Genomic DNA, 26,482 nt, shown 5'->3' on the forward strand with positions numbered 1-26,482 from the left:
ATATTGTCTTCTAATCCATGAATGTAGTTAATCTCCATTTATTTCAGTCTTCATTCTTTGTCAGCACTCATGGAGTTTTTAGATGGAAGGTCTTGGATATTTTTATTAAATTGATGGTAGCATATTTTGTTTTTTCATACATTGTAAGTGGGACTTAAAAAAATGGGATGCCTGGATGGCTCATTCAGTTAAGTGTCGGACTCTTGGATTTCAGCTCAGGTCATAATCTCAGGGTTGTGAGATCAAGCCCTGCATCAGGCTCCATGCTAAGCAAGGTGCCTGCTTAAGATTCTCTCTCTCGGGGCGCCTGGGTGGCTCAGTCGTTAAGTGTCTCCGTTTGGCTCAGGTCATGATCCTAGGGTCCTGGGATCGAGCCCCGCGTCGGGCTCCCTGCTCAGTGGGAAGCCTGCTTCTCCCTCTCCCACTCCCCCTGCTTGTGTTCCCTCTCTCGCTGTGTCTCTCTCTATCAAATAAATAAATAAAATCTTTAAAAAAAATTAAATGGCTGGGCCTTTCAACCCATGATCCCAGGGTCCTTGGATCGAGCCCCGCTTTGGGCTCCCTGCTCAGCTGGGAGTCTGCTTCTCCTTCTCCCTCTGCCTGCCGCTCTCCCTGCTTGTGCGCTCTCTCTCTCTCTCTCTCTCTCTCTCTGTCAAATAAATAAATAAATAAATCTGTAAAAAAAAAAAAAAGATTCTCTCTCTCCCTCTGCCCCACCCTAAAAAAATTATCTTCTGTTTGCTTATTGCTAATATAGAGAACTAAGTTGGGTTTTTAATATTTCCTTTATATCATGTCACTTTTCTAAATTCACATACTATTTCTCATTGTTTCTTTGTTGATTTCTGAGGATGTTTTCAACAAATAGTCATGTCATCTGTGAATAGAGAAAATTTTATTCTTCCTTTCCACTCTTTTTTTCTGTTATAAGCTTTTATTTTATTTTTTAATGCCTTATTGTGCTGACAGACTTCCAGTACAGTGTTAATTAGAAGAAGTGATAGGGGTGCCTGGGTGGCTCAGTCAGTTAAGCTTCCTACTCTTGATTTCAACTTAGGACCTGATCTCAGGGTTGTGAGATTGAGCCCCAAGTTAGGCTCCGCACGCAGAGGGGAGTCTGCTTGAGATTATCTCTCTCCCTCTGCCCCTCCCCCCACTTGTGCTTGTGCATGCGCATGCTCTTTCTCAAATAAATAAATTAATTTTAAAAAAGAAGAAGAAGAAGAAGTGAGAATAGACATCTTGTTTCAGATCCTAGCAAGAAAGCATTGGGTATTTCACCATTAAGCAAAAAATTAGATTTAGGATTTTCATACATTCTTAACTAGATTAAGGACGTTCCTTTCTATTCCTAGTTTGCTGTGAAGCTTCCTCATGAATGTGTGTTGAATTTTATCAAATGCTTTTTCTATATAAATAAGATCATATTGTTTTCCTCTCTTTTAATGTGGTAAATTACCTTGATCAGTTTTCAAATGTAAAATTAACTTTGCATTCCTGAGATAAACCCCCTTTAGTTAAGAAATACCCTTTTTATATATACTGCTGCATTTTATTTAATAATATTTTGTTAAAGATCAGTTTTGTGTCTGTTCATGAGGTATACTGGTTACTGGTTGCCTGTAAATTATTTTTCCTCCTCCTTCTTTGTAGTATTGTTAATTGGCTTCAGTGTTCTGTTGTCCTCATAAAATAAGTTAGGAATATTATTTCTTCCTTAAGTGTTTGATAAAATTTACCAGTATAGGTATCTAGGACTGGCATTTTCTTTGTGGGAAGAAAATTTTAAATTATAAATTCAGTTTTTCAATAGAGTGACTTCAGATTTTTTCTCTTATCTTGTGTCAATTTTAGTTAAGTTTATAATTTTTCAAGGAATCTACATTGCAGATTTTACCTGTTTTTCACAATAGCCCTTTTTTTTTCTTTTTAACTTCTAGTGAGCCTATAAGTGATGTTCCTGCTTTCATTTATCATATTTAGCAATTTGTGTTTTCTCTTCCTTTTTAAAAAATCAGTCTTGGGACGCCTGGGTGGCTCAGTTGTTAAGCGTCTGCCTTCGGCTCAGGTCATGATCCCAGGGTCCTGGGATCGAGCCCCGCGTCAGGCTCCCTGCTCGGCAGGAAACCTGCTTCTTCCTCTCACACTCCCCTTGCTTGTGTTCCCTCTCTTGCTGTATCTCTCTCTGTCAAATAAATAAATAAAATCTTTAAAATAAATAAATAAATAAATAAACAGTCTTGCTAGTGGTTTATAATTCTATTAATCTTTCAGGAAACCCACTTTGTTAATTATCTCTATTTTTTGTCTTTTTTCGATTCTTTTGGTTCCTATTCCTTATTTCCTTTTCTCTTCTTACTTAAGGTGTAATTTGCTCATCATTTTAATAGCATTTATGCTAATTCAATCTGAAGCCAGAAGTTCTGTTACCTCCCCTGTTAAAATTTCAAATTTCACATTCTAGGGTATATGGCATAGATTTATTATATATTATCCTATCTTTGTTTTTGAGATTAATTGTGTATGACATTCTTTCAAAAAATAATATTTCTATCTTATCTGCTGGAGATTTTCCTTGACAAAAATCTTTAAAAATAAGTTTTAAAATTAGTATGAATACTAAAGTGCAGATACAAATCAATTTAACATCTGGATTGATAACACTAATGTCAAATTATTCTTCCTGCCTAATATCTTTATTTATTCATTTAATCTAAATAACAGTGCTAGAATACTCTTTTTATATTCTGCTCTAGAAACCCATGATAGTTTATTGCCTGCAAGATTACATCCAGTCTCCTCTGTCAGTCATTCACCAGGCTTCTGTTTCCGCCTCAGTCTTCAACTTTCTGCAGTAGGAAGTCTTCATCTCAGTCATAACCACACACATTGGATTAAGTCTGTTTTTGCTTTTGTTTCTCTTATCTTGTGGAAAAACCAGTCTGGAATAATGGAAAGAACATAGTTTTTTGTTCTAGTTACACTGGGGTTTAGATTTTCTAGCTTACTTCCTAGTTTTGTTACTATGGACAGATTACTTAGACTCTGTGAAATGGTAATATTTCCTTATGGAGTTGTTATGTGGATTGAATGAAATATACACATGCATACATTGTAATAATATGGATAGAACTTAGGCGATATTTAACAAATATTCTCTTTCTTTTCCCGCATTTTAACTAATCAGATCCTGCCCTATTGAAGTTCTTTTTTTCCCCATGAACTCTACGTTTAGTTTATACTACACTACAATTTTTTTTTGCCTTTTATTCAGTCCAGTGATATAAGTGATCTCAAATAATTAATTTTTGTTGATAATATAGTGTTCTTCATATTGTGTTATTTTTGTGTTATTTATTCACTCAGGAGTGTCAGTTTTATGTAATATAAAGGGTAGACAAAGAAGTCACATTTTGCATTTTTATTCTGGTGCTGTCACTAGTTTCCTAGCTTTCAGGAGAACACCTTTCCTCTTCGAAGAGGGTTATGTTTCCTCATGTTTAAAAGGAGATAATTAAACTAGCGATTTTATTAAGGTTCCTTCCAGTTACAAAATAAAGCAATTCTACATATTCTTGGAGTATCTGTTTTGTGCTAGATTCTGATGAGAAATTTTAATGAGAAATATTTTAAAGACCAATTGTGTCTTTAGATTGACAGGTACTAAGGAATCAAGCTGTGTGCACAAATGACTAAAATGCAATGGGTGTATAATAGAAGCCATATAAGTGTTCTAAACAGAGTGCCATAAGGTATACAATAGTTCATCTCTTCTTTCCTGGTAGATTTTAAGCATTTCTGTGGTAAGATTTAAACCCTGTGTTGGACTTCTATTGCAAACCTTTTAATGAAAGTCAACAAAAAAGGATGTGATTTTATTTTTCTGTTATTCTTTGAATTTTTTTCTTTTTTCTTTCTTTGCTCTCCACAGAATGGTCCTAGTGCCAGATCATGTCATAAAATGTGCATTGACATTCAAAGAAGGCAAATCTACACATTGGGGCGTTATTTGGATTCCTCCGTGAGGAACAGCAAATCTCTGAAAAGTGACTTCTATCGTTACGACATTGACACAAACACATGGATGTTACTTAGTGAGGATACTGCTGCTGATGGAGGGCCGAAATTGGTGTTTGATCATCAGGTTTGGTGCACAGATAAATAATACAGTGGAATTAATTAGTGCCCAGTAACTCTTATTCTTAGAGTTTATTTTACATGTTATGCTGCGTTGTCTATTGGTGAGTTCCTACAAATACCTAGAATAGACAATAAAAATAACTCTTAGTAGGTATAAAGTTACCCTTTAATATTTTTTTTTCTCGTTTGGTGCAGGATAAAATACTAAGATCTCAGAACAACAAGCATTAATTTATAAAAACTTTAGAGAGTAGATAGAGCAGTACATATTAGGAAAAACTAATTTTATGATAAATGGTCATAACTCAACAATAACAACTTACACTCTTAAAACTTTTTATTCTACATTCCTGGAAGAAATTTAAAATTACTTTATAATGAGTTTGAGAATTTGAAATCTAGACCTTTTCTTCCAATTTGAGTGAAATATATTTACTTTTCTATATAATCATAAACTCAATAAAAAGCAGATAGGAATGTGACATACACTAGATGAAGTTAAGTTTGAACTGAGCACCAAGAGAAATCACATAATGGTGCTATAGACAAAAGGACTACACATAGCAATTTGTATGCCATTTTAATACTAATACACATGTAGTTCTCATCATCATCCCCATCAATGTTATCATTGTTGCCAGTCTTTGAATATTTAGTCCACATCAGTTTAGTATAGATCAGTACACAAAACAGTAACTACTGAATTCTGTAGGCAGTTTTACTTGGCTCAACCCATATCCAGAAGTTTTTTTTGTAGTATGGGGGAGAAAAAGACTTTTTAAAAAATCTGTGACACTATATTGATGAACATAGCATTATCTAGTACTTGTGAAATGGTAAGTGGTGCTAAGATAATGACAGAATCTAGCTTAGGCCTAATATCTTATCTAGGAATTAAAACCCTGGTCTTTTTTTTTAATTTATTGTTTCTCTAGAGATTTTTTAAATTCTTTGCTTTTAAACTATCCTGCTGACATATTTATATTAACAAGTAGTTGTTATAGGAGAATGGTAAGGAAAAGAGGAGTGGGTTTTATGCCTATCAAGTGAATGGTGGGTGGAAAATCAAAACCGTTAGTCTTCAAAGTATCCCCCAGATTGAATTAGAACTTCTGCTGGCTCTCTATAACTGAGCTCTGCAAAGCTTTGCACTTCCCTACTGACATCCTCACTGTTGTTCATATGGGAAATAATAACTTCAAAAAATGTTAGGCTGGTCATCAGCAAATAACGCTATTAGGGAAGCCATTTATTTTCTTCCAACTGGTTACAAATTTCTTTTATAAAAGATGCTTATGTCTTTATTTTTACAGATTGAAAAAAGAATAGTTTATGGGTAGCCTGAGTATAACCCGTTTATTGTCCTGTCTGTGACCTTGGCTTTAATAAAATAGAATGTTCCTTGGAAGCTAGGTTCTGTTACATGATGCTTGATTTTCATCTGATTAGATTAAATAGAAGAACAGTGGGGGTGAAGAAACCAGGATATCAACAATTAACACAATCTTTATAAGCCACCATTTTCTATTCTAGTTCATGTAAATAAAGTTACTCCAGGGCACCTGGGTGGCTCAGTTGGTTAAGCGACTGCCTTCGGCTCAGGTCATGATCCTGGAGTCCCTGGATCGAGTCCTGCATTGGGCTCCCTGCTCGGCAGGGAGTCTGCTTCTCCCTCTGACCCTAACCCCTCTCCTGTGCTCTCTCTCTCAAATAAATAAATAAAATCTTTAAAAAAAAAAAAAAAAAAGTTACTCCAAAAATTACTTAGGGTCATTCATGACACATTAAGACTTGACACTTAGCATTCAAATTTGAGAAGAACATGAGAAAGCTAGAGGCATGAAGACATGTTTAGAAGTTACTTTGCCATTTAAAATTTTAACAAAAAAAAAAAAAAAAAACTAAAGACTTTTAGATTTTTTAAGATTGTAGTGGCAGCTTAGTTCTGAAGTTTTCCATGTTGTTGCTTTGTATGATTTTCAGTGACAGTGAGAACCAAACAAAAAGATTAAGGAAAAACATCCCCATAAGTCACATATTCAGTAAAACCAGAAACCAGAGAAACCCACAACTCCCAATTCCTTATAAGTTTAGCCAGAAACAACTGAAATACCCAGAACTAGTTTTGAAGCCCACACAGTGTAATAGGGGATAACTCAAGGCATGAAATAGAAGCCCCCTAAACCAAATGAAGTTCATAGAGAAGACTTGACTTCACAGAAGTACCATATTTTGAAGAAGCCATTTAATTCAGTAGCAACAGAAGAGATCCTTGAGCAAGAACATCACCCTTGTATAGGAACCTTCTGTTATCTGGGGTCCAGGGAAATTAAACTCATTTAAATATGAAAAACTAAAAAGCAATAAACACCAAATCTTTAGAGAGGTACTCTAAAGAAAAACAGTAAAAAGAAAAAGAAAAGCAAAACTTTCCTTCATGCAACAGCAAATGAAAAATTATATTCCAGTATTCTAACATGAATTAAATGGCGTAATGCAGCTTGAAACTATGAAGAAGACTACAAAGCATAAATTCAAGAATGCAGATGAGATGGCCAAATAAAAGGAATAGGTGAAACTGGACCTGATAAATTCAGGAATGAAATTAAAGAAAAACATAACCACTTTCAGAAATGAAGGGTAATCGGGCGCCTGGGTGGCTCAGTTGGTTAAGCGACTGCCTTCGGCTCAGGTCATGATCCTGGAGTCCCTGGATCGAGTCCCGCATCGGGCTCCCTGCTCGGCAGGGAGTCTGCTTCTCCTTCTGACCCTCCCCCCTCTCATGTGCTCTCTCTCTCTCATTCTCTCTGTTTCGAATAAATAAATAAAATCTTTAAAAAAAAAAAAAGAAAGAAAAGAAAAAGAAATGAAGGGTAATCTACAAGGAATCGGAAGAGTAGGTAAGGATCATATAGCATAGAAATAAGAAGAGCAGATAAAGAGAACAGAAATAAAGATGTAAAAAGGATTAGCCAGAAAATTATAGAGAATACAGTCAAAAGAGAGCCAACATACACATAATTGGAGACATTAAAGAAGAAAACCGTGGAGCAGAACAAATATTTATAAATAAAATTCAAGACTACTTTCATATCAAAAGGGCATGCTATATTCAGGGAAAATTGACCTAGGCATTCAACTCTGGAACATATAGTAGAATTCATATTGAATTTCAAAGATAAAGATGCATTTTTGGGCAAGTAGGCAAAATTAACAAGTCACCTATAAGAGAAATAAAATGAGTCTGGTCTCAGATTTCTCTACAGCTACATTCAGTGCCAAGAGAGACAATAGAGCAACATCTAGAAGGTATTCAAGACAAGACAGTGTGAGCCAAGGGTTTTATATCTAGCCGAATTGTCCTTCAAGTATAAACACTTTTTGAGGAAATTACTAGAAAATGGAATACAAGCTAGCCAGGAAGTGACTGGAGAAACTTCAATCAAAGGACTGGAGATCTCAGTTCTTTGACCTTCTCCCTGGGTCACTAGGTGATTGTAGGCTGAACATAAACTTTTACTGTCCTCTTGCCCCACAGTCTATGAAATGCAAAAGAACACATTAATAGTAATGTTGAAAACAAGAAAGAATGTCCTTGGGGAACTTAAAAAAATTGGGGAGAGTTCCTGTAAGGTAGAAAGCAAATGGGTTCAGATCCAACCAGAAGAAACCAGAGCCCATAAGACTGCAGCAGCTAGAGTCTCAAAGTTTATTTAAGAAAAAAAAAGAGTGTCTCAAAGTTTATGTAACTGGGGCAAACATTAGATGATCAGTTGGGGACTGGACAGCAGGGCATTCTCCAGTTTGACTGAGCAGCACTTATCTTAGGTATTTGTCCACATGGGTCAGGTGTTAAGTGTGGACACTGGAGCTGGACGGTTAGAGCAATGATCCCAAGAGGCACTGAAGAGCTGCTGTATATGAAGAGGCAGGTGAACAGGAATTTGCAGATACAAAGAGGATTAGAACAACAGCCAAAAAAATCAAATATTTGAAAGTAATGAATACCATGAGACAGACGGGTAGTGAACTCAACAGATTAAGAATTAACAAAGAAAAACAGCTAGTAGTATAGACTGGAGAAGCCTTTAAGATAAGTTTAAGTGATATTTTTAGAGCAATTCAGGAGGCTGTTTCATCCATGAAAAAGAAATATCTGGAAAAATTATAAGTTAAAGATTTGATAACCAAATAAAAGTCTGAGTCAATTGATTAAAAAGCTCTCATCTCTAAAAGTTACTAAGTTAGTGAGCTGAAATTATGAGAGAAAGGTTAAGGAACAGAGAAAAGATCCTGAAGTTCTAATATCCACCTAATAGGAGTTCTAGAAAAAGAGAATGAAAGCAAACTGAAAACAACATGCCTTAAGGTTAAAAAGGAAGAAAGGTCCCAGAACTGAAGAAAGACAGTTTTTAGAATTAAAGGAACACCAGGGACAGATTAGGATGAATGAAAAAGAATATCCCTACCTAGATACTTCCTTTTTAAAAAAAAATATTTTATTTGAATTCAATTAGCCAACATAGAGTACATCATTAGTTTCAGATGTAGTGTTCAATAATTTATCAGTTGTGTATAACACCCAGTGCTCATCACATCACGTACCCTACTTAATGCCCATCACCCAATTACCCCCTCCGCCGACCCACCTCCCCTCCAGCAACCCTCAGTTTGTTTTCTGTAGTTAAGAGTCTCTCATGGTTTTTCTCCCTCTCTGATGACTTCCCCTTCAGTTTTCCCTCCCTTGACCTATGATCTTCTGCGCTGTTTCTAGATACTTTCTTAATGAAATTTTAGAACCATGGATTAAGAGAAAATCCTAAAAGCCGCAGAGAGGACACTGGTTACCTTTGTAAGTAAGCAAGGGGTAGATTAACATGAAGCATTTTTGGAGGTTTGTGTGTTGAGCAGCACTGGTTAGAAAGCTTCAGAGTTTGTGAGGAGAAAAATTGTTTTGAACCCAGCCTAATCCTAGCCAGTCTTGTGTTCATGTGACAGAGTAAAAGACTTTTGGATTTTAAAACATTGGGGTGGGGAATAAGTGGCTATCCACTATTTGTTTGATTTTAGGAATTAAATAGCTAACCTGATAGAGTAGATGAGTGAGTGGTCTTCCAAGATTTGACATAAATGATCTCTTGAAGTCTTCAAGAGAAAAGATGTTAATATTATCATACAGACTTTAATAGGTTATTAGCTTTTCAGAAGTTTTTTTCAGAGATTAAAAATGAAAAGGAAATCATAAACTGCACAACATAAAGTTTCCTAGAGTGATTAACACTTCTTGTTTGATAACTCACCCTCATTGACACTGTGTATCTTATCTGGGGAAGAACCAACCCGAAGGAATAAAATTAATTTTATCTGTTTTGTGTCCTGTTTGTTCTAAGATAGGGAAAGAGTCAGTGAAGCTACTACAGTTTCTCTTTTTTTTGAGTTGGTTTGGTCTGGTATGGTGGAAAGAGTTACTAAGATAAAGATGTTTATGCCTCACCACTAATAACAAATGAGAATAGCCACATCAAAATTAAAGTTAAATATCCCCAGAAGGAAATAGAAACTCCTTTTGAAGTAGAACCATAGGAACTGGATAACAGAGTTTAGCCAAAATTAGTATGAATCTGTAAATTTGTAAAAATTTTTAAATAGGCTCCCATAATGTGGATCCCTCAAGATTTTCAACATGATCCTGAGGTGTTTGGAGAGATGTGAGTCTTCAATGCCTAGGACAGGGTAATGTGACTCAGGTTCAGTGAAACCTCAAATGGTGATGTAGTAGGTGAATGGGGCCATACGGAGTTGTCTTGAGCAGCTTGTGGATAGCTTTTAATGATATGATCATTTAAGATTAAAAAGTGGGAATACTTTGAACCATATTCACCAAGATTTCACCCTTGAATAGATTTTCATCTTAATTTATGGAAGGTTGTCAGAAACCTGGGAAATGACAAGTGACTGGATCTTTTAATGGTTAGGGAAAAATCAGGAGATGCTAGAATCTTTTCTTTTTAATATTAATTAAAAAACCAAAATTTACAATTATGAAAATAGCTTTTCCTGAAAACAATACAAAAATAGATAAATAGCACAATTTGATGGGAGGAGAAAATTGAACATATAATGGCTAGTATTTGTACTTTAGCCAAAAGATAGATGTTTTGTATATGCAATTTATTCCTTAAATATTAATGCCATTTGTGTTCAACATCTAATTCCCAACTAGGACTCACATATTCTTTGAAATAGAATTTGATTCTTACTGTCTTGTGACAAATGGCTTTTTTCTCAGAGATATTTTTATGAAAAGCCATAATCTTGAGTGGAAAGAATGAAAGAATCAAGTTTGGCTTTTGAACATAAATTGTATAACATACCTCAAAGAAAATTAAATTTATAATATTGTGTTAAAGGAGGCAGATTCATTACTAGAGAAGTCAGTCTGGAGACTGCTGCAAACATTTCTTTGTTTTACATATTGTAACAACATAATTTGAAGAGCTTAGCAAAATAAATGCAGAAAGTAGATTTAGTTGTATCACTCTTATTGACATAGCTGCCCTCTGATTTAAAGGGTAGCAAGATTAATAGGATGGATGCTTGCCTAGAATAGAAAGAAGGGAGTTTTTATAAGGAGGATGAAAAGGAGGGTGTGATCACTGTTTACCCATAGAGTATGATTAGCATTCAGTCTTTGGTATTAATCAGCACCTCATGTATTATTGATTGATTTGGTAAAAATTATACAGTTTCAAGAAAGCATAAAGGTCTTTAACCCAAGATATTTTGCTCTCATTGGAAAAAACGGAAACCCAAAAAAGTATTTAGAAATACATCATGAATCTCTGCCAGGTGGTAAGCATTATTGCAGTAAGTGCACATGATAATCAGGGGTGGTATTCAGTGTTATTAAGACAAAGTTTAGTTTCTCGAGAATCTAAAACTGCACACATTGGTTTCATTTTATCACATATGATAGGAACAATCTGTAATGATTCAATCTGTTGCCTTGTTCTGATAGATGTGTATGGACTCAGAAAAACATATGATCTACACCTTTGGTGGTAGAATTTTGACATGTAATGGCAGCGTAGACGACAGCAGAGCCAGTGAACCACAGTTCAGTGGGTTGTTTGCTTTCAACTGTCAATGTCAAACTTGGAAACTTCTTCGAGAGGACTCCTGTAATGCTGGGCCTGAGGACATCCAGTCTCGGATAGGACACTGCATGCTATTCCACTCAGTAAGAATATTCTATACATTGTGTTGTTATTTTGTCATGTATATTCTCAATAGAAAAAGAAGTAGCGAAATCCAAATCTTCAGAAAGAGATCAAAACTGTTCATTAAAAATAAATGAAACACTTTCATAGTGTTAGCAATGATAGACAAAAGTAAAACTTCCTCAACAGTGAACTGGTTGCTAGTTATGAGACTCTTCCTATTAACATAGTAATTCCTAAATAGTTATTACTTGAATACTACTCTCAACACTTTTTTTTAAGACTACTGCTTATACAGATACTGTAGCTATTTCTTTTTCTTACATCTTTCTACTTACTGATTTCTCTTAGTAACTAGAAGATCAACTATTTTATTTTCATCTCTGCCATTCTCCATTAAGTACGAAGAATTAAGAATTGACTTTATAGAATTAGAATGTAAATTTATCAGCAAAACCAATATGGAGCCATTTCTTTAACCTTTTCAGATGTTATATGAAAACTTGGGCTTCTTTCTGTTAACTTTAAAAACATATTGTGGAATATTTTAAACATATATCAAAGTAGAGAAAAGAGGGTAATAAATTCCTGTGTACTTATTTATCTGTTTCACAGTTAGCAATATTCCACTATTCGTTTGTCATATATCTATCCCACTTAAATTTCATTTTCTTTGATGTTTCTCCGATTTTTAAGTTTATTCTGAAATTGTATTTTGCTGGGCAAATTCCAGACAATGTGTCATTATACCTATAAATACTACGGTGTATTACTAACAGATAAGGATTTTTTTATAAACATAATTATGACCATTGTAATACTCAACCAAAGCACCAGCAGTTTCATGTTATCATTTAATACATAGTCTGCATTTATTTTGTTTTCTGAAATACTGAAAAATACCTTTCTATAGTTGGTTTATTCAAGTCAGACTCTAAAACAGGTCTATGTATTATATTTGGTTGTTATGTCTCTAAAATTTCTTTTAAGCATAACAGTACTCCCTGCTCCTATTTTTTTCCCCCTCGTATACCATTTATTTACTTGTTAAAGAAGCTGAATCATATGTGTTCTCGAATGTCCCATATTCTTGATTTGGCTAATTTTATCCTTGTATTGTGATCATCTAGTCTCCATATTTCCTGTAAGCTGGTAGTTAGATCTAGAGGCTTGATTTTAGATTTTCTCTTTTTTGGGGGGTGAGGAATGCAAAAGGAGAAATGCAAGAATACTTCATCAAAGATGGTGTGATTGCAAAATATCAAGAGGCGTTTAACCTGTAGTTATCAAAGTTCTGGTGATATTAAAATTATTCGATGGGTTTAGGTGTTATCAGCCTGATTGATCAGTAGTGAAGGTTCTTGTCAGCATTTTACCAAATGGCTTTTGCAGTCATGGATAATTTTTGTGTACGGTTTATAAAACGGTAATTTTTCTAATTATGTTATTTATTCTGTATTTATTAACTGATTCTGATATTAAAAACTTACCTTCATTAAGTATTTGGCTACCCTGATATGCATACCACAGAGGATAGGTAATATAAATGTTTGATTTTTTTTCCTCTGTCACCTTCTCATATTAATGAGTTGAAGCTCCAAAATTAACCAATATAGTTTTTAAGCATTATTATGAACGTGTGGACTTTTATATATTTGATGTTTTTAATCCAGTGCTGTCATTATTCTTTTTGATGCCCAAATTTTTCTTTGTCCAGTAGGAATGCCCCCTTCTCAGTATACCCATACATATAGCTATATACACACATATGTATATTACATAAATACATATATATCTTTTTTAGTAAGAGAAAAATTAAATCATTAGTTCATACTGACATGACCGATTCAAATTAAGAATTATTGAGTTTTTAAATTTAATATCCCTTTGATTTTATATTTATGTATCTTAAGGTTAAAATCCTACTTCCTAATAACAGTATTATATTACTTCTTATGTCTTTCTATAATAGTTACAGAATCACAGAACTAACAAAAATTACTGAATGTTTCAGGTTGCTTTCTCATTATTTTTCTGTTCAGGATATAGGTAGGGATGGGTAGTCAAAAAACATGAATTAAATCACTAGAAATACTACTACTCTGTGTGATCATGTCTCTGTGTGGTCATATCTTTACAGATAGGTTTATTTCATTAAAGATAGTTTATTTCATTGTTTTTCAAATTTCAGAGATTGCTTTTGTTCTTTTGAGTTAATTAAATAAAAGCAATATACGTACTTCCAAAGGCAAAACCGTATGTCAGTGTACTTTTGGAGAGATCTGGTTTCTGTCTGTCTTCCTTGCTCTGTCCCTTCCCATTAAGGTCTTTAATTAGCTTCTTTCCTTTGTTTCTTTTTGAAGAAAGAAACAAACATACACACATTACTTTTTTTCATTTCTTATGCAAAGGCAGCACCCTGCATTCATTATTCTGTACCTTTTTTACTTTAATAAGGTATCCTAGAGATCACCTCTCAGTACATAGATAGCTTCATCATTCCTCTTTATACCAGCATAGTACTCCATTGCATGGGATCTGTCATAAAATTGCTTTTATAGAGGTTTAAATTTTAAAAGGATCATTCTGAATTCTTCATGGAAGTGACTACTTTCTCCCTTCTTTGCCCTCTTTCCTTATTTTTCAGAAAAATCGTTGCTTATATGTATTTGGTGGCCAGCGATCGAAGACCTATTTGAATGATTTCTTTAGTTATGATGTGGACTCTGATCATGTAGACATAATATCAGATGGCACCAAGAAAGACTCTGGAATGGGTAAAGGCATTTAGTGATTCTTCTCTCATGTCTTAACTACTTTAGGTAGAAGACTATATATAGCCCATTTTCTTTTCTTTCTAACCATTCTTCACCCTTTCCCCATGTCTTTAATTGAAATAATTCTGAGTAAGAGGAAGAAAAATCTACCAGCTGAATTATCCAGTTTTATCTGTTTAAAATATACAAGTTATTATATTATTTGAGCAGAAAGACAATATGTAAATTTCTAAAGGCATTATTTATGTGTGTGCTTGCTTGGTGGGGCTTTGCAAGAATTAATATCTTAAAAACTGTCTTATTCTGTGTTTGCTAATCCTTTCCGCCTTCTGCTTTCACTGTAGTGACATATATTAGGCAGTAGCATGGTAGAGTATGTCTTTGTTCTGAGGAAGGACTTCATGTAACTGGTAATGACTTTTAAGTTTGCAAGCTCAGCTCCAAGTTATTCTCCTCATAATAGGGTGACTGGTTTGCCTGAGATAGTCTCAGTGTTATGCATATTGCCTTGGCATGGTTATTAGTAGTACCCCTGTTCACTCTCAAGTATCTTATTTTGGATAATAATTTACATAGTTACCCTGAATAGTAGTCACTTTGCCTGTGATTATTATACACAGATGAATGGTATTTAAGATGCAGTGGTTTAAAATACCTAATTTGAGAAATTAGATCAGTTTGCTTTTTCTTTTAGCTATTATAAAAATAGATCTTTTTATTCAAATAGTTCATATTTATGAGAAAAAACTTTTAAAAACGTTTTAACGGAAGATAGTACCATAGTTAAAAAGTGCACATGAAGGGACCCTCAGGACTCTTCTCTCATATTTCCTACTAGGCAGAGGCTAGAGCTTTATTTTCTGGGGGAAATGAGTGCAGAGGTGTTTTTTCCACCATGCTTAAACTACTTCCCAGGATTAAAAGAAAAAAGTGGCAAAGAATGATAGTAACAAAGACTTAGTACAAAAACTCACTCTGGGTAAGTTTTAATGACTATCATTTGAAGATTTTTAAAAATGAGTTATTATTATATAGTAATTTGCAAAATTGATCAGTATAATGCTTTGTTCATGGTTATGGCTAGCTTCAGAGCCAGCAAAGTGTGATAATTTGATTATCAAAGTAATAATATGCTCATTATAAAGCATTTGGAAAATATAGAAAGATGTAAAAAAGAAACTGTATCAAACCATCCAGATGTAATCTGTTATCATTTTGATGTATTTCCCTCTAGTTTTTAAAAATTTATTTATTGTAGGGGCGCCTGGGTGGCTCAGTGGGTTGAGCATCTGACTCTTGATTTCAATTCGGGTTGTGATCTCAGGGTCATGGGATCAAGCTCCACATCAGGCTCCACACGGGGCATGGAGCCTCCTTGAAATTCTCTCTCTCTCTCTCTCTCTGCCCCTCCCCTGTGCATTCTCTCTTTCTTTCAAAAATTTTATTGTATAAAATTTAACACAATTTTATATTCTTCTATTTTTAAATTTACATTAAATTGCAGTAACTTTTTTCATCATTATGGTTTTACTACCATGGACTAGAGGTATTAGGAGAAGTGACAAGTATGGATTCATTCCCTAATTACTGCTATAGTCAACTCTTATAAAATCAGAATCACCAATTTTGCTGTGTGTTCTTTAATTTTTAATTGATTAATGGTGAATTATTCCATGCGAACAAGTTCATTCATTAATAATATTTGTCGGACATCTGCTAGCATCTAAGTTTGATCCTCTCCCTTCCTCCCTCCCAACATATTTCAGTAGCATCTGTGTGCCATATATGTTTTCAGTGCTTGAGAGATAGGGTAAGATCCCTCCCTCTCAGAGGGCTCACATGCTGGTGGGGAGACTTGCAGTCTCCCATTAAGTACTGTGAAGAAAGAACACTGGCTGCCATGAGAATAAGTCACATGGGAGGTCCCATGTAGATAAAGCAGGCTGGAAAACCATCTCTGCAGGGGTTATCTTCAAGATTTAAGATGAGAAGTAGAGAACTAGGAAGAACCATGTTAAGAAGTGAGAGAAGAGCAAGTACAAAGGTCCCAGAGCAGGAGAGAACTTAGTGTGTTCCAGAAAGAGTTGAGGGCAGGGAAGTTGGTATGAAATGAGGGTAGAAAAATAGTTGTAACTCTGATTGTTCAGTGCCTTATACAAATGCAAGATGTTTGGATTTTTTTTTCTAAATAAAATTGGAGGTAGGGGCACCTGGGTGGCTCAGTCGGTTAAGCGTCTGCCTTTGGCTCAGGTTGTGATCTCCGCAGAAGCCTGCTTCTCCCTCTCCCACTCCCCCTGCTTGTGTTCCCTCTTGCTGTGTCTCTCTATGTCAAATAAATAAATAAAATCTTAAAAAAAAAAATAGAGGTATTAAAAGGCTTAATGCCAGGGGCTTGATTTGATTGATTGAAATTTTGAAAATATCACTCTTTTGCCTAGATACACATTTTCCAAGTGCTTAATTTTGACAATATGCCTACAGGTTGCAGTGTCCAGAGGCTGTATGGTGCTTTAATTGAGGATTTTTATGGCAGAGTTGAATGTCTGGTTAGACTGTATACTTGGAAAGTTTTCCTGCCTAAACTCTTAATGGTTTTATTTGGAATTGTGGAACCTCAGTGGCTCTTTTGGCACAGTAGAGTGAAACTAAAATTGCTTTCGTTTTTCTTTCTTTTTTTTCCCTCCATCTCCCTTCCTCTTTATTTCGCTCCCTCTTTCTCCTTCTTCCCCTCCCTCCCTCCCTCCCCCTCCTCCTTTCCCTCTCTTTCTCTCTTCCTTCCTATTTATCCCTTCTTTTCTACCCCCACCCATGTGCCACTTTCTCTCTCTTTGTCTGTCTCCCCCGGGCCCCAGGGTTTTCTGATACCCCTGTGGCCACAGTTGAGAACTGCTCTTTTAGCTCTCCAGAGCCTGTCTCAGTCCTTAGTCAAGTAACCTTGAACAAGTTACCTAATTTCTCAGTCTCAGTTTGTGTGTCTGTAAGTGAACAACATTATATCGTGTCCCTGCTCATGGCTATTCTAAGAGTAGAGATGGATTGATCCTCCAGTTTTGGCTAGTGTTATTCTTGGGTGTCTCGTTTTTCACAAGAGTATGCCAATGCTATCTGCAGGTTCACTGATCTAGTCAGTAATTAAGTAATGTCGGTTTTACCTCCATCTTCTTTCTATTCCCATTGCAACTTCACTAGTTTGAGCTATCATCACCTATTTGGCCTTTGTTCCTAGTCTTCCTCCTCTTCTTCTGTTTGTTTGTTTGTTTGTTTGTTGAGAGAGAGCAAGTAAGCGCAAGCGGCAGTGGGAGGGGAAGAGGAAAAGAGAGAGACTCTCAAGCAGGCTTCAGGCTCAGTGCAGAGCCTGATGCTAGGCTTGATCTCATGACTCTGAGATCATGACATGAGCTGAAATCAAGATCGGACATTTAACTGACTGAGCCACCCAGGCACCCATATTTGTTTTTAAAAGATTTTCTTTTTTAAGTAGTCTCTACACCCAACATGGGACTCCAACCCTGAAATCAAGAGCCACAAGCTCCTCTGACTGTGAGCCAGTCGGGTGCCCCAGAAACATACCTTGTTTACTCTGAATAATGACTATTACATTGACTATTTTATTAAAACTTCCCAAAGGCTTTTCACGTTCTTGTGTTTACAATAGTCCTGTATTTACAGTAGTCATTTTGTGTGGAGAATACAGTTGATATTACTATATATCTGTATAGGCTATAATAATTGGTCTTCCTCTTCTTGTGTACTCCACATCTCCCCCAACTCATTCTCCATACTGCAAGCAGAATACAGCAGTTTTGTGTTACCAGTGAAGTACAGAATTGTGTGTTTTAACATTTATTCAACAGATATTTTTTGGTCACCTACTGTGTGCTAGATAATAAGCTAAGTGCTAGAGATAAAATTGTGAATAAGGGCTCTGTCTTCCTAGAGCTTACAGTTGTGCACAGGGAAAACAAAAAAGTAGATTAACAACCTTACTTTTGGATTAGTGCTAATAAGATAAGAAAATATCTTTAAAAAATATAAACTCTGGATGCCTGGGTGGTGCAGTCAGTTAAGCCTCTGACTCTTGGTTTCTGCTCAGGTCACGATCTCATGGTCGTGGGATCAAGCCCGGCATCTGGCTCTGCGCTCAGTACAGAGTTTGCTTAAGTTTCTCTCTCCCTCTCTCTCTCTTCTCCCCCACCCACAGCTTCCCCCCCCCAAATAAATCTTTTTTAAAATAATAAAATAAATAACATAAAAAATGTAAACTTGATAGGCTTTCTTCCTTGATTAAAATTTTTTCATTGTGTCCCTTTGCTCTGAAGATTAAGTCTAAACTCAGCCTGACTCCTGGGTTCCTTTATGATATGCCCCACCTTAGTTTTCCAGCCCCGTTTTTAGTATCCACCCTCACCTTGCCACCAGTTCTTTGTTTCATGACCACTGAATATTAATTCTTTATAGATACAATACTTTTTCTTGCCTTTGGGTTTTTGTCCATGCTGTTCTCCCTGCCTGAATCACTCTTCCGTCTGACCTCCAGAGTGTAACCCAACTTGTGCACATCTTTCAGATCTTAGTTTACAGATCATTGTCTCCCGAAATTTTCTAATGCCTCAAGCCCAGGTTAGGAATTAAAGCATATGGTTCTAATCTGTTAACACAATTCTAAATATTCATCTAGTATAATCTTGACTCTGCTTTTCAGAATCTATGAAAAGCTTAGCTGAAATACATAGACTTTATTCAGGATTTCTTAAAGAGCATTCAGTCTTTTCAGTACTCTAGATCTCCTAAAAAATATTTCACTGGATTAAGTCAGACCAAACAGAAAACCTCATGTCAGAACTATGGTATATTGAATTGTCCTCCCATGGGAATAGTTTCACCTGATTTTTAAAAGCCCATTTAATTTTATTTTATCTTACTAGATTATTGTTTATAAGCCACGAAAAGCCCTTCTAAGGACAAGGCAAGATACTATTTAAATTTCCACATTATTAAATATTCTTAGAAAATGCCAATTTTGGGGACACCTGGGTGGCTCAGTAGGTTGGACTGTGACTCTTGATCTCAGCTCGGGTCATGATCTCAGGATGGTGGGATCGAGCCCTGTATTAGGCTCCATGCGCAGCGTCCCTTCTGCTCATCCCACTCACTCTCTCTCTTTGAAATAAATAAAATCCTAAAAAAAAAAAGAAAAAGAAAATACTAATTTTATTTCATTACTTGGATGCTCTGTAGCTTATTTAAACATTCTATTTATTAACTGTTCTTCTAAAGCTTTTCTACTACAGTTAATTACTGTAATTTGAGATGGACTTAACATATAATTATTATGTTTATCTGTGATTCAATAATGTGGGTTATTTGATTAAAACTGCACTTATGATGTGAGTTTCAAATGGATTGTTTGAAATTATAGATGAAATTTGAACTATTAAGATCACCAATTAGGGCGCCTGGGTGGCTCAGTTGGTTAAGCAACTGCCTTCGGCTCAGGTCATGATCCTGGAGTCCTGGGATCGAGTCCCGCATCGGGCTCCCTGCTCGGCGGGGAGTCTGCTTCTCCCTCTGACCCTCCCCCCTCTCATGTGCTCTCTGTCTCAAATAAATAAATAAAATCTTTAAAAAAAAAAAAAAGATCACCAATTAGAAATGGCATATCTGGGGTACCTGGGTGGCTCAGTTGGTTGAGTGTCTGCCTTCAGCTCGGGTCATGATCTCAGGGTCCTGGGATCGACGAGCCCCCGAGTTGGGCTCCCTGTTCAGCAGGGAGTCTGCTTCTCTCTTTCCTTCTGCTCCTCCCCCCTGCTCATCCTCTCTCTCTCAAATAAATAAAATCTTTAAAAAAAAAAAGAAAAGAAAAGAAATGGCATATCTAATTGTAAAATTCCTGCTGATTTTTAAAATGTTTTTATTGTGTCAGATACTATAAAATCTTATATGGTTGTTCTTTATAATTATTTAAATGAATTATCTTAGGTTTAACATCTCAAGATCTGAGGAAACTTCAACTCTTACTTTTTAACTAGAGTATAACAATGTTACGCTCCCCTCAGAAAGAGATTACAATTTAAATCAGTGGATTGGCAGCTGCTTAGAAAGAAGGGATTTATTAGTATTGTGTCTAACACATACATAATTACATCAAAATTCAGCACATCTAAAATTTGGGTTTATTTCTGAATAACTTTTGGCAAGCACAAGGGGTTTAGCAGACACTCCATATGTAAGCTCTGTATTTAACACTAATTGAAAATTATGTTTAGAAGATAGTCTGTCACACCACCAGAGCTTTATAGTTTGCTATAGAAACTCAGTTTATTGTAATAGGATTACTTTCTCATATCTGTATTATTCAAGGTAGCAAACATATATGAGTCTTCACCATTTGCCAGATGCTAAGTCAAGCATTGGTGATATTAGAGCTCTTACAACCTAGTCCCTGTTCTATAGTAGTTATGTGTTTACTTGTTTTGTTCCTTAACATCTGTTGACTGTATTTTCCCACATCTGTCACTGTTCATTCCATTCTGTTCTAACCATAATAGCAGATTGGTATAATTGAAAGAATAGTGAATTGAGAATCAGAAGACTTGGTCTCTCTTCATCTGGATCTGCCACTCATCCCTCTGCAACTTTGGCAAAATTATATACATAACTTCCTTGGGCCTGATTATTCATCTGAAAATGAGATTGGACCAGTTGATCTTAAGGCCTCATCTAGTTGCAAAATTTTGACAGTTAAATTTCATTCCCTTCTGCTATCAGGCTGTGAAACTAACATGAGGGCTATGTTAGTAATGTCTGCAAGATCTAATTTATCTATAAACATATTTTCATGAAAACCTTAAAAGCAAAATCTTACTGATTTTTAGTTCAACTACTGGAATTGGTCAAACATTGACATTATTCACATTGTTTTTTAATAAATAAGTGGGTATGTTTGTATGTATGTGATTATATAGAATAAATCCGTGTGGATTTGACTCTTTCAGACTTTTAACAATTAACTAAATCAGGCCAATTCAGCAGTACAGAGAAGATTTTGAAGCTAATGATTTGCTGTCATTAATGTAGATTAGTTACTGAGCTAGGAAATGGTAGTGTTTATTTTCAGTGTAACTGGGCTTCATTGCTTTCCAGTTAGCATCTTCTATGTTTGTTGTGCCATTATTCTGATAAAATTGGATTCTGTACTTTTTCCCCTCTCACCATTATTGTTAATACTAACTTTACATAATTTCCCCCTTCTACTCTCCCAGGGGTGTTTTTGCTTAGTTACAAGCTTATATAAGTGTTTCGTATTTTTAATATAAAATTTAGGTCATTTGATAGTAAGTATGAATTAAAGTTCACCAGCAAAAACAAACATGCAAGAACACTAAGACAGTTTTGAAAATGAAAGGTAGGGATGCCTGGGTGGCCCAGTTGGTTAAGCATCTGCCTTCGGCCCGGGTCATGATCCCAGGGTCCTGGGATCGAGTCCCATATAGGGCTCCTTGCTCAGCGGGGAGCCTGCTTCTCCCTCTGCCTGCCACTCTCCCTGATTGTGTTCTCTCTCTTTCACACAAATAAAATCTTTAAAAAAAGTAAAAAAAAATGAAAGATAATGAAGTAGTAGTAACACTACCAGATATTTATAAAGGTGCAGTTTTATACAGATTAATGGAATGGACAGAACAGATAGTATAAAAGGATGTAATGCTTAGAGCTGGTACTGACAACTTTAAAAAAAAAGGAAGGCCAAGAGAATTGTAGGGCTGTTTACCTAGCACCATGATTTGGTTGAATTGCTAAAACAATCCTGGAGCTGCCCACTTGCAAAATTTTGATATATGAGCTCATTAATAAACTGTTATTTGGGTTTTCTGTTAAATCCCTAAGCTGAAATATCCTAACAAATAGAGAAATTTTAGAAAGCTGTTTTTATTAAACTTATATTCCTGTGACAGTTCTGAAACTGTATTTTTTTCCTGTGTCTTCAACTAAAGTAACTAATAATATGTGCATTGGAACATGAGCAAAAATAGAGTTGAGATTAGTTCATGAATTAATGCAATAATGTATCTTCCTCAGGAATTGAAATTACTTCAAAAATATCTCTGTTGTCTTTTTAGCCTCCCTGCAGGCTTTCCTTATGTTACAGATTCTGGTAATCTCCCCCTATTGGGTCAATCAAAGAAAAGGAAAAGAAAAATAGTTGTCCTATTTCAAGTTTTAAAAATGTTAAAGAAAAAATAGGAGAGTTGAAGGATTATCATTGTGATTTCCTGGAAAAACTAGAAACAAGTTGGCTGTAATGTTGCATTTTCTTTTTTTTTTTTTAATATTTTTATTTATTTATTTGACAGAGAGAGACACAGCGAGAGAGGGAACACAAGCAGGGGGAGTGGGAGAGGGAGAAGCAGGTTCCCCGCCGAGCAGGGAGCCGGATGTAGGGCTCTATCCCAGGATCCTGGGATCATGACCTGAGCCGAAGGCAGACGCTTAACGACTGAGCCACCCAGGCGCCCCAGTTGTTGCATTATTCTTATTTTGTATTTTCTCAGACAAGTGTTCTTTCAAAATGTGTTCGTGATTAACATATAATCTTGTTTACTGATCTGTTTAATTTTTCTTTGTGAGTCAGTTTATAAAGACTGGTTAAGATTTCTGCCATTCAGTTGAGTTTTTTGCCAGTTGAATCTAAAAGCTTTTAAAATATTATACGTTGCAACTCTCCTATTCTTTTCTCCTTCCCTCACAGCTACCTATTAGAAACCGTTAAATTATAAAGATAGCCTTTTTTTCTTCTTGGGAAGAAAATTAGTACAGAAGAGTGTTAATAGTTATAACATGTTAGAATGAAAGCTTCTTCTTTGGTTTTGACCTTTAGGTCTTTTTAGTTTTTGATAATGCCATTTTTGTTCAACCAGTTTTTATTTCAGTAGAATTATTATAGAAGTAATGCAATGTGCATAATTCATAAAGCAAAATTCAAACAATATAAAATGAAAATTATTTCTGCCAAAGTTGCAAACTAACCTAGGTGGCTGATTCCCTTCCATTTCTCTTTCCTCTCACCCGTCAAGTCCAAGAAGACTGCCTTCTACTTTCCCTGAAGTGTCTAAAGGTGTGAAACCCTTACATAGGGGGATAATAGTAAATAGAAGTGATTAACTGGTTCTTTGTGTCTAGGCTTCACTACCTTATGCCTCTTCCCCCTCCATTTTCCTTAAATTCACTGGAACTGATGCTATTTAAGTCCTGAACTTTGGTCCTCCCTAATAAAATATATCTTAACAGAAAGAATAGTTGATACCTTGAACAATATTACCTCACAGAGCTACAAATAGACAGTTGAGGACTGCAGCTGTCTCAAAAGAAATCAATAACTGAAAACATATATGATCTAAAGCAGAATTATTACAATAGTTGAATAGTTGAACCAGGAATTCAAAACAAGCATGGTTAATATAATTAAACATATAAAGGGACATATTAGTAATATGAAATAAGATCTAAAAATCATAAAAACAGAACCAAATGGAAATATTAGATATGAAAAATATATTTGAAATGAAGACTGCAACAAATATAAATAGAATGGATATGAATGAATTAATTAGTTGAAAGATTAGAATGAATATTCAGGAAAAATAGGGGAAAAAAAGATAAAGAGATAGAAAATATAAAAGAGGGGTGCCTGGGTGGCTCAGTTGGTTAAGCATCTGCCTTCAGCTCAGGTCATGATCTTGGGGTCCTGGGACCCAGCCCCTCATCGGGCTCTCTGTTCATTGGGAAGTCTGCTTCTCCCTCTGCCTCTCCCTCTGCCCCCCCCACTCATGCTCGTTCTCTCTCTCTCTCTCAAATAAAATCTTTTAAAAAAATAAAGAAAATATAAAAGAAAAACTAGAGGATATGGAAAGGAATTGTACAAGTGCCAACATCTTAACAGTAGTAACAGAAGGAGAGAAAAATAAAATTTTAAGAGGGCAAATAATCGAAGAAATAATGGAGGTACATGTGCTAGAATTCAGAAAAGCAAAAGGCCTCAGATTGGTGGAAGAGCTTATAGTGTACCTGACAGGAAGAATAAAGGGACACTTACATAGACACATTAAAGTTTGGTTAAGAATATCAAAGACATAGGGGAAATTCTGAAAGATTTCAGAGAGAAAGATGACCTGCAAAGGGAACAAGATGGATGGATGGATGGACGGACAGACATCAGACAGCAATAGTGAATGGAAAAAAACAGTAAAGTTAAAAAGTGATCAAGGAAAATGACTTTAAACCAAGAAATTTATATTCTCCTAACTTTTGTATGTTAGTATGAAATAAAACATTCTTAGGTATATTTGCCTAGGAAGGTTTGCTATATGAAGACCCATATTGGAAACCCATTTGGAAGCAAGACTCAGAAATAAATTTAGGAGATGTTAGAAGTATTTGATAAGTGGTGATTAAATTATCTTGAGAAAATTGATTGTTGCCAAAAGAAAAACACTAGGACCAAAATTCTAAACAATGAAAGTATAATGGGGGAGGGGGAATGGGGCACCATATATAATTCAGGTATTGTTATTGGACTTATAGGTGAAAAAATACTCTGTATTAAAACTTTTTCATTCCAAATGTCTTATAAAGGCTCAAGATCTAATGGATCTTTATTTTCTTTCAAGCTTCCTTTTGCTTTCCTGTGTCATCTATCACTGCCACTGTTTCTCATATCCCATGTCATTCCTTTTCTTGGATTCCTTTTTAGTTTTGTTTTGTTGGAATAGCTCCTCAAAGAATTGTTTCATATGCAGTCATTGATATAAATTTTCATATTTCTGCTGATCCAAAAATTCCTTTATTTTGCCCTCACTGTTGGAAATAGAATTTTAATTCTGTATCTTTTTACATTCCTCAGAATTTTAGTTATTATTCCATTGTATTCTAGCATTCATTGTTAACAGATAAAAGGTCTAATAAGTCTGATACTTATTCTTCTGTGTGTAATAACCTGCTTTTTCCCCCTCTCTAGAAGCTTTTAAAATTTTTCTTTTTATTCCTGGAGTTTTAAAGTTTCATTAGGAGATCTCTGTCTCTTTCTATTTCTCCCACTATCCAAAAGTAGCATTTGGTAAGCCAAAATGGTATAAAGCAAAGAAGCAAGTACCACTTATTTATAAGGAAAAATTTTGAGTCTTCCCAGACCCAAAAAACAACCTCTCTCTCAAACTTCTCTGATATCTTAGGACACATCTTGCTAACTGAGGCACAAAATAAATTGAGCTAAAGCACAAACACTCATACACACAGTTCACAACTGTGGTGGCTTGATGCAGAGAGGCTGGGTGTAGTTCCTGGGGAAGGTGTGCTGTCTCTGTAAGAGCTCACTCAAAACAAACGCTGAATGCTGTTTCTGCTCTTCACCTTTTTTTCATAAAGTGAAAATCCTCAGATTTCTTTCAGTTAGCTAAAACAAGTACTAATATAGATCTTTCATAGAAGCAAAGTGGTGTAATGAAAACTTTCAAAAAGCGGGGAATACCTATATATAAAGGGGTTTTTTTTGTTTTTTTGTAAAACATGCTTAGCTAACCTAGGGTTCTTTCAAACAGGACACTTACTTGTTTCTTTCATTCAGGGAGATTTTCTTTAATTATTTTTTCCTCCTATGTTATTTCACCTCTCCTGAGTGTTCTTCTCAGGCAGATTTCTTACTTCAGTGGTTTTATCCTCTGTGTCCTGTAACTTTTCTATAATAATGTCTGTATCTTTTGCTCTACTGGTAGTTTATCATTTTTATCCTACAGCCGCTGACTTCCTTTTAACTAGTTAGCTCATTTTTCTTTTCATTTTGTCATCTGATTTTTTTGGTCATAGTTTTACTTTTTTATATCATATCTTCTATTCCTTTTTATGGAAGAAGCTTGTTCTTGTTTTATAGATGTAATATTCTTTTTACTCTTTACAAAGATAATGAGTTTGTTTTTTTTTTTAGGTTGTTTCTTTCTGTGATTTATCTTTTCCCATTCTATATGTTTATCTAGGCCCCTATCTTTACACTGTTGAAATTTTTCTCATATGTGATTCCTACCTATATATTAGAATCTATGAATAAAGGACTACATCTGTTAAGAAAGGTAATCAACAGTAACTTCCTGTGCCTAGGGTAGGCATCTTTCCCAGCCGGCTTCTCCCTTACATAAGACACTGACCAGGGATGTTGTATAAATGCATGGTGCATCTTGTCCACCAGGCTGTCTTCCCTAATATCTGTGTGAAGGTTTCCACCAAAATTTCCATTTCCTCAGTGGGTCCTTACTTAAGGTAAGTGGCTTGTTGCATTAGTTTATAATAAGTCATACATTT

The 26,482-nt window shown here is 35.3% G+C and overlaps 1 protein-coding gene across 3 annotated transcripts in view; it reads left to right on the forward strand.

The window, feature by feature from the left end:
* The window catches only part of MKLN1 (muskelin 1), a 167,638-nt gene that overhangs the window by 106,692 nt on the left and 34,464 nt on the right, over window positions 1-26,482 (forward strand). For all 3 annotated transcript variants that reach the window (XM_035021125.1, XM_035021127.1, XM_035021126.1), the window contains 3 exons: window positions 3,932-4,144; window positions 11,159-11,380; window positions 14,008-14,137. In XM_035021125.1, coding sequence (XP_034877016.1) covers window positions 3,932-4,144; window positions 11,159-11,380; window positions 14,008-14,137 — 565 coding nt within the window. The remainder of the gene's footprint in view (window positions 1-3,931; window positions 4,145-11,158; window positions 11,381-14,007; window positions 14,138-26,482) is intronic.

This window comes from Mirounga leonina, unplaced genomic scaffold (genome assembly GCF_011800145.1).
Source record: "Mirounga leonina isolate KUSES-001 unplaced genomic scaffold, KU_Mleo_1.0 Mir_174, whole genome shotgun sequence".
Lineage (NCBI taxonomy): Eukaryota > Metazoa > Chordata > Mammalia > Carnivora > Phocidae > Mirounga > Mirounga leonina.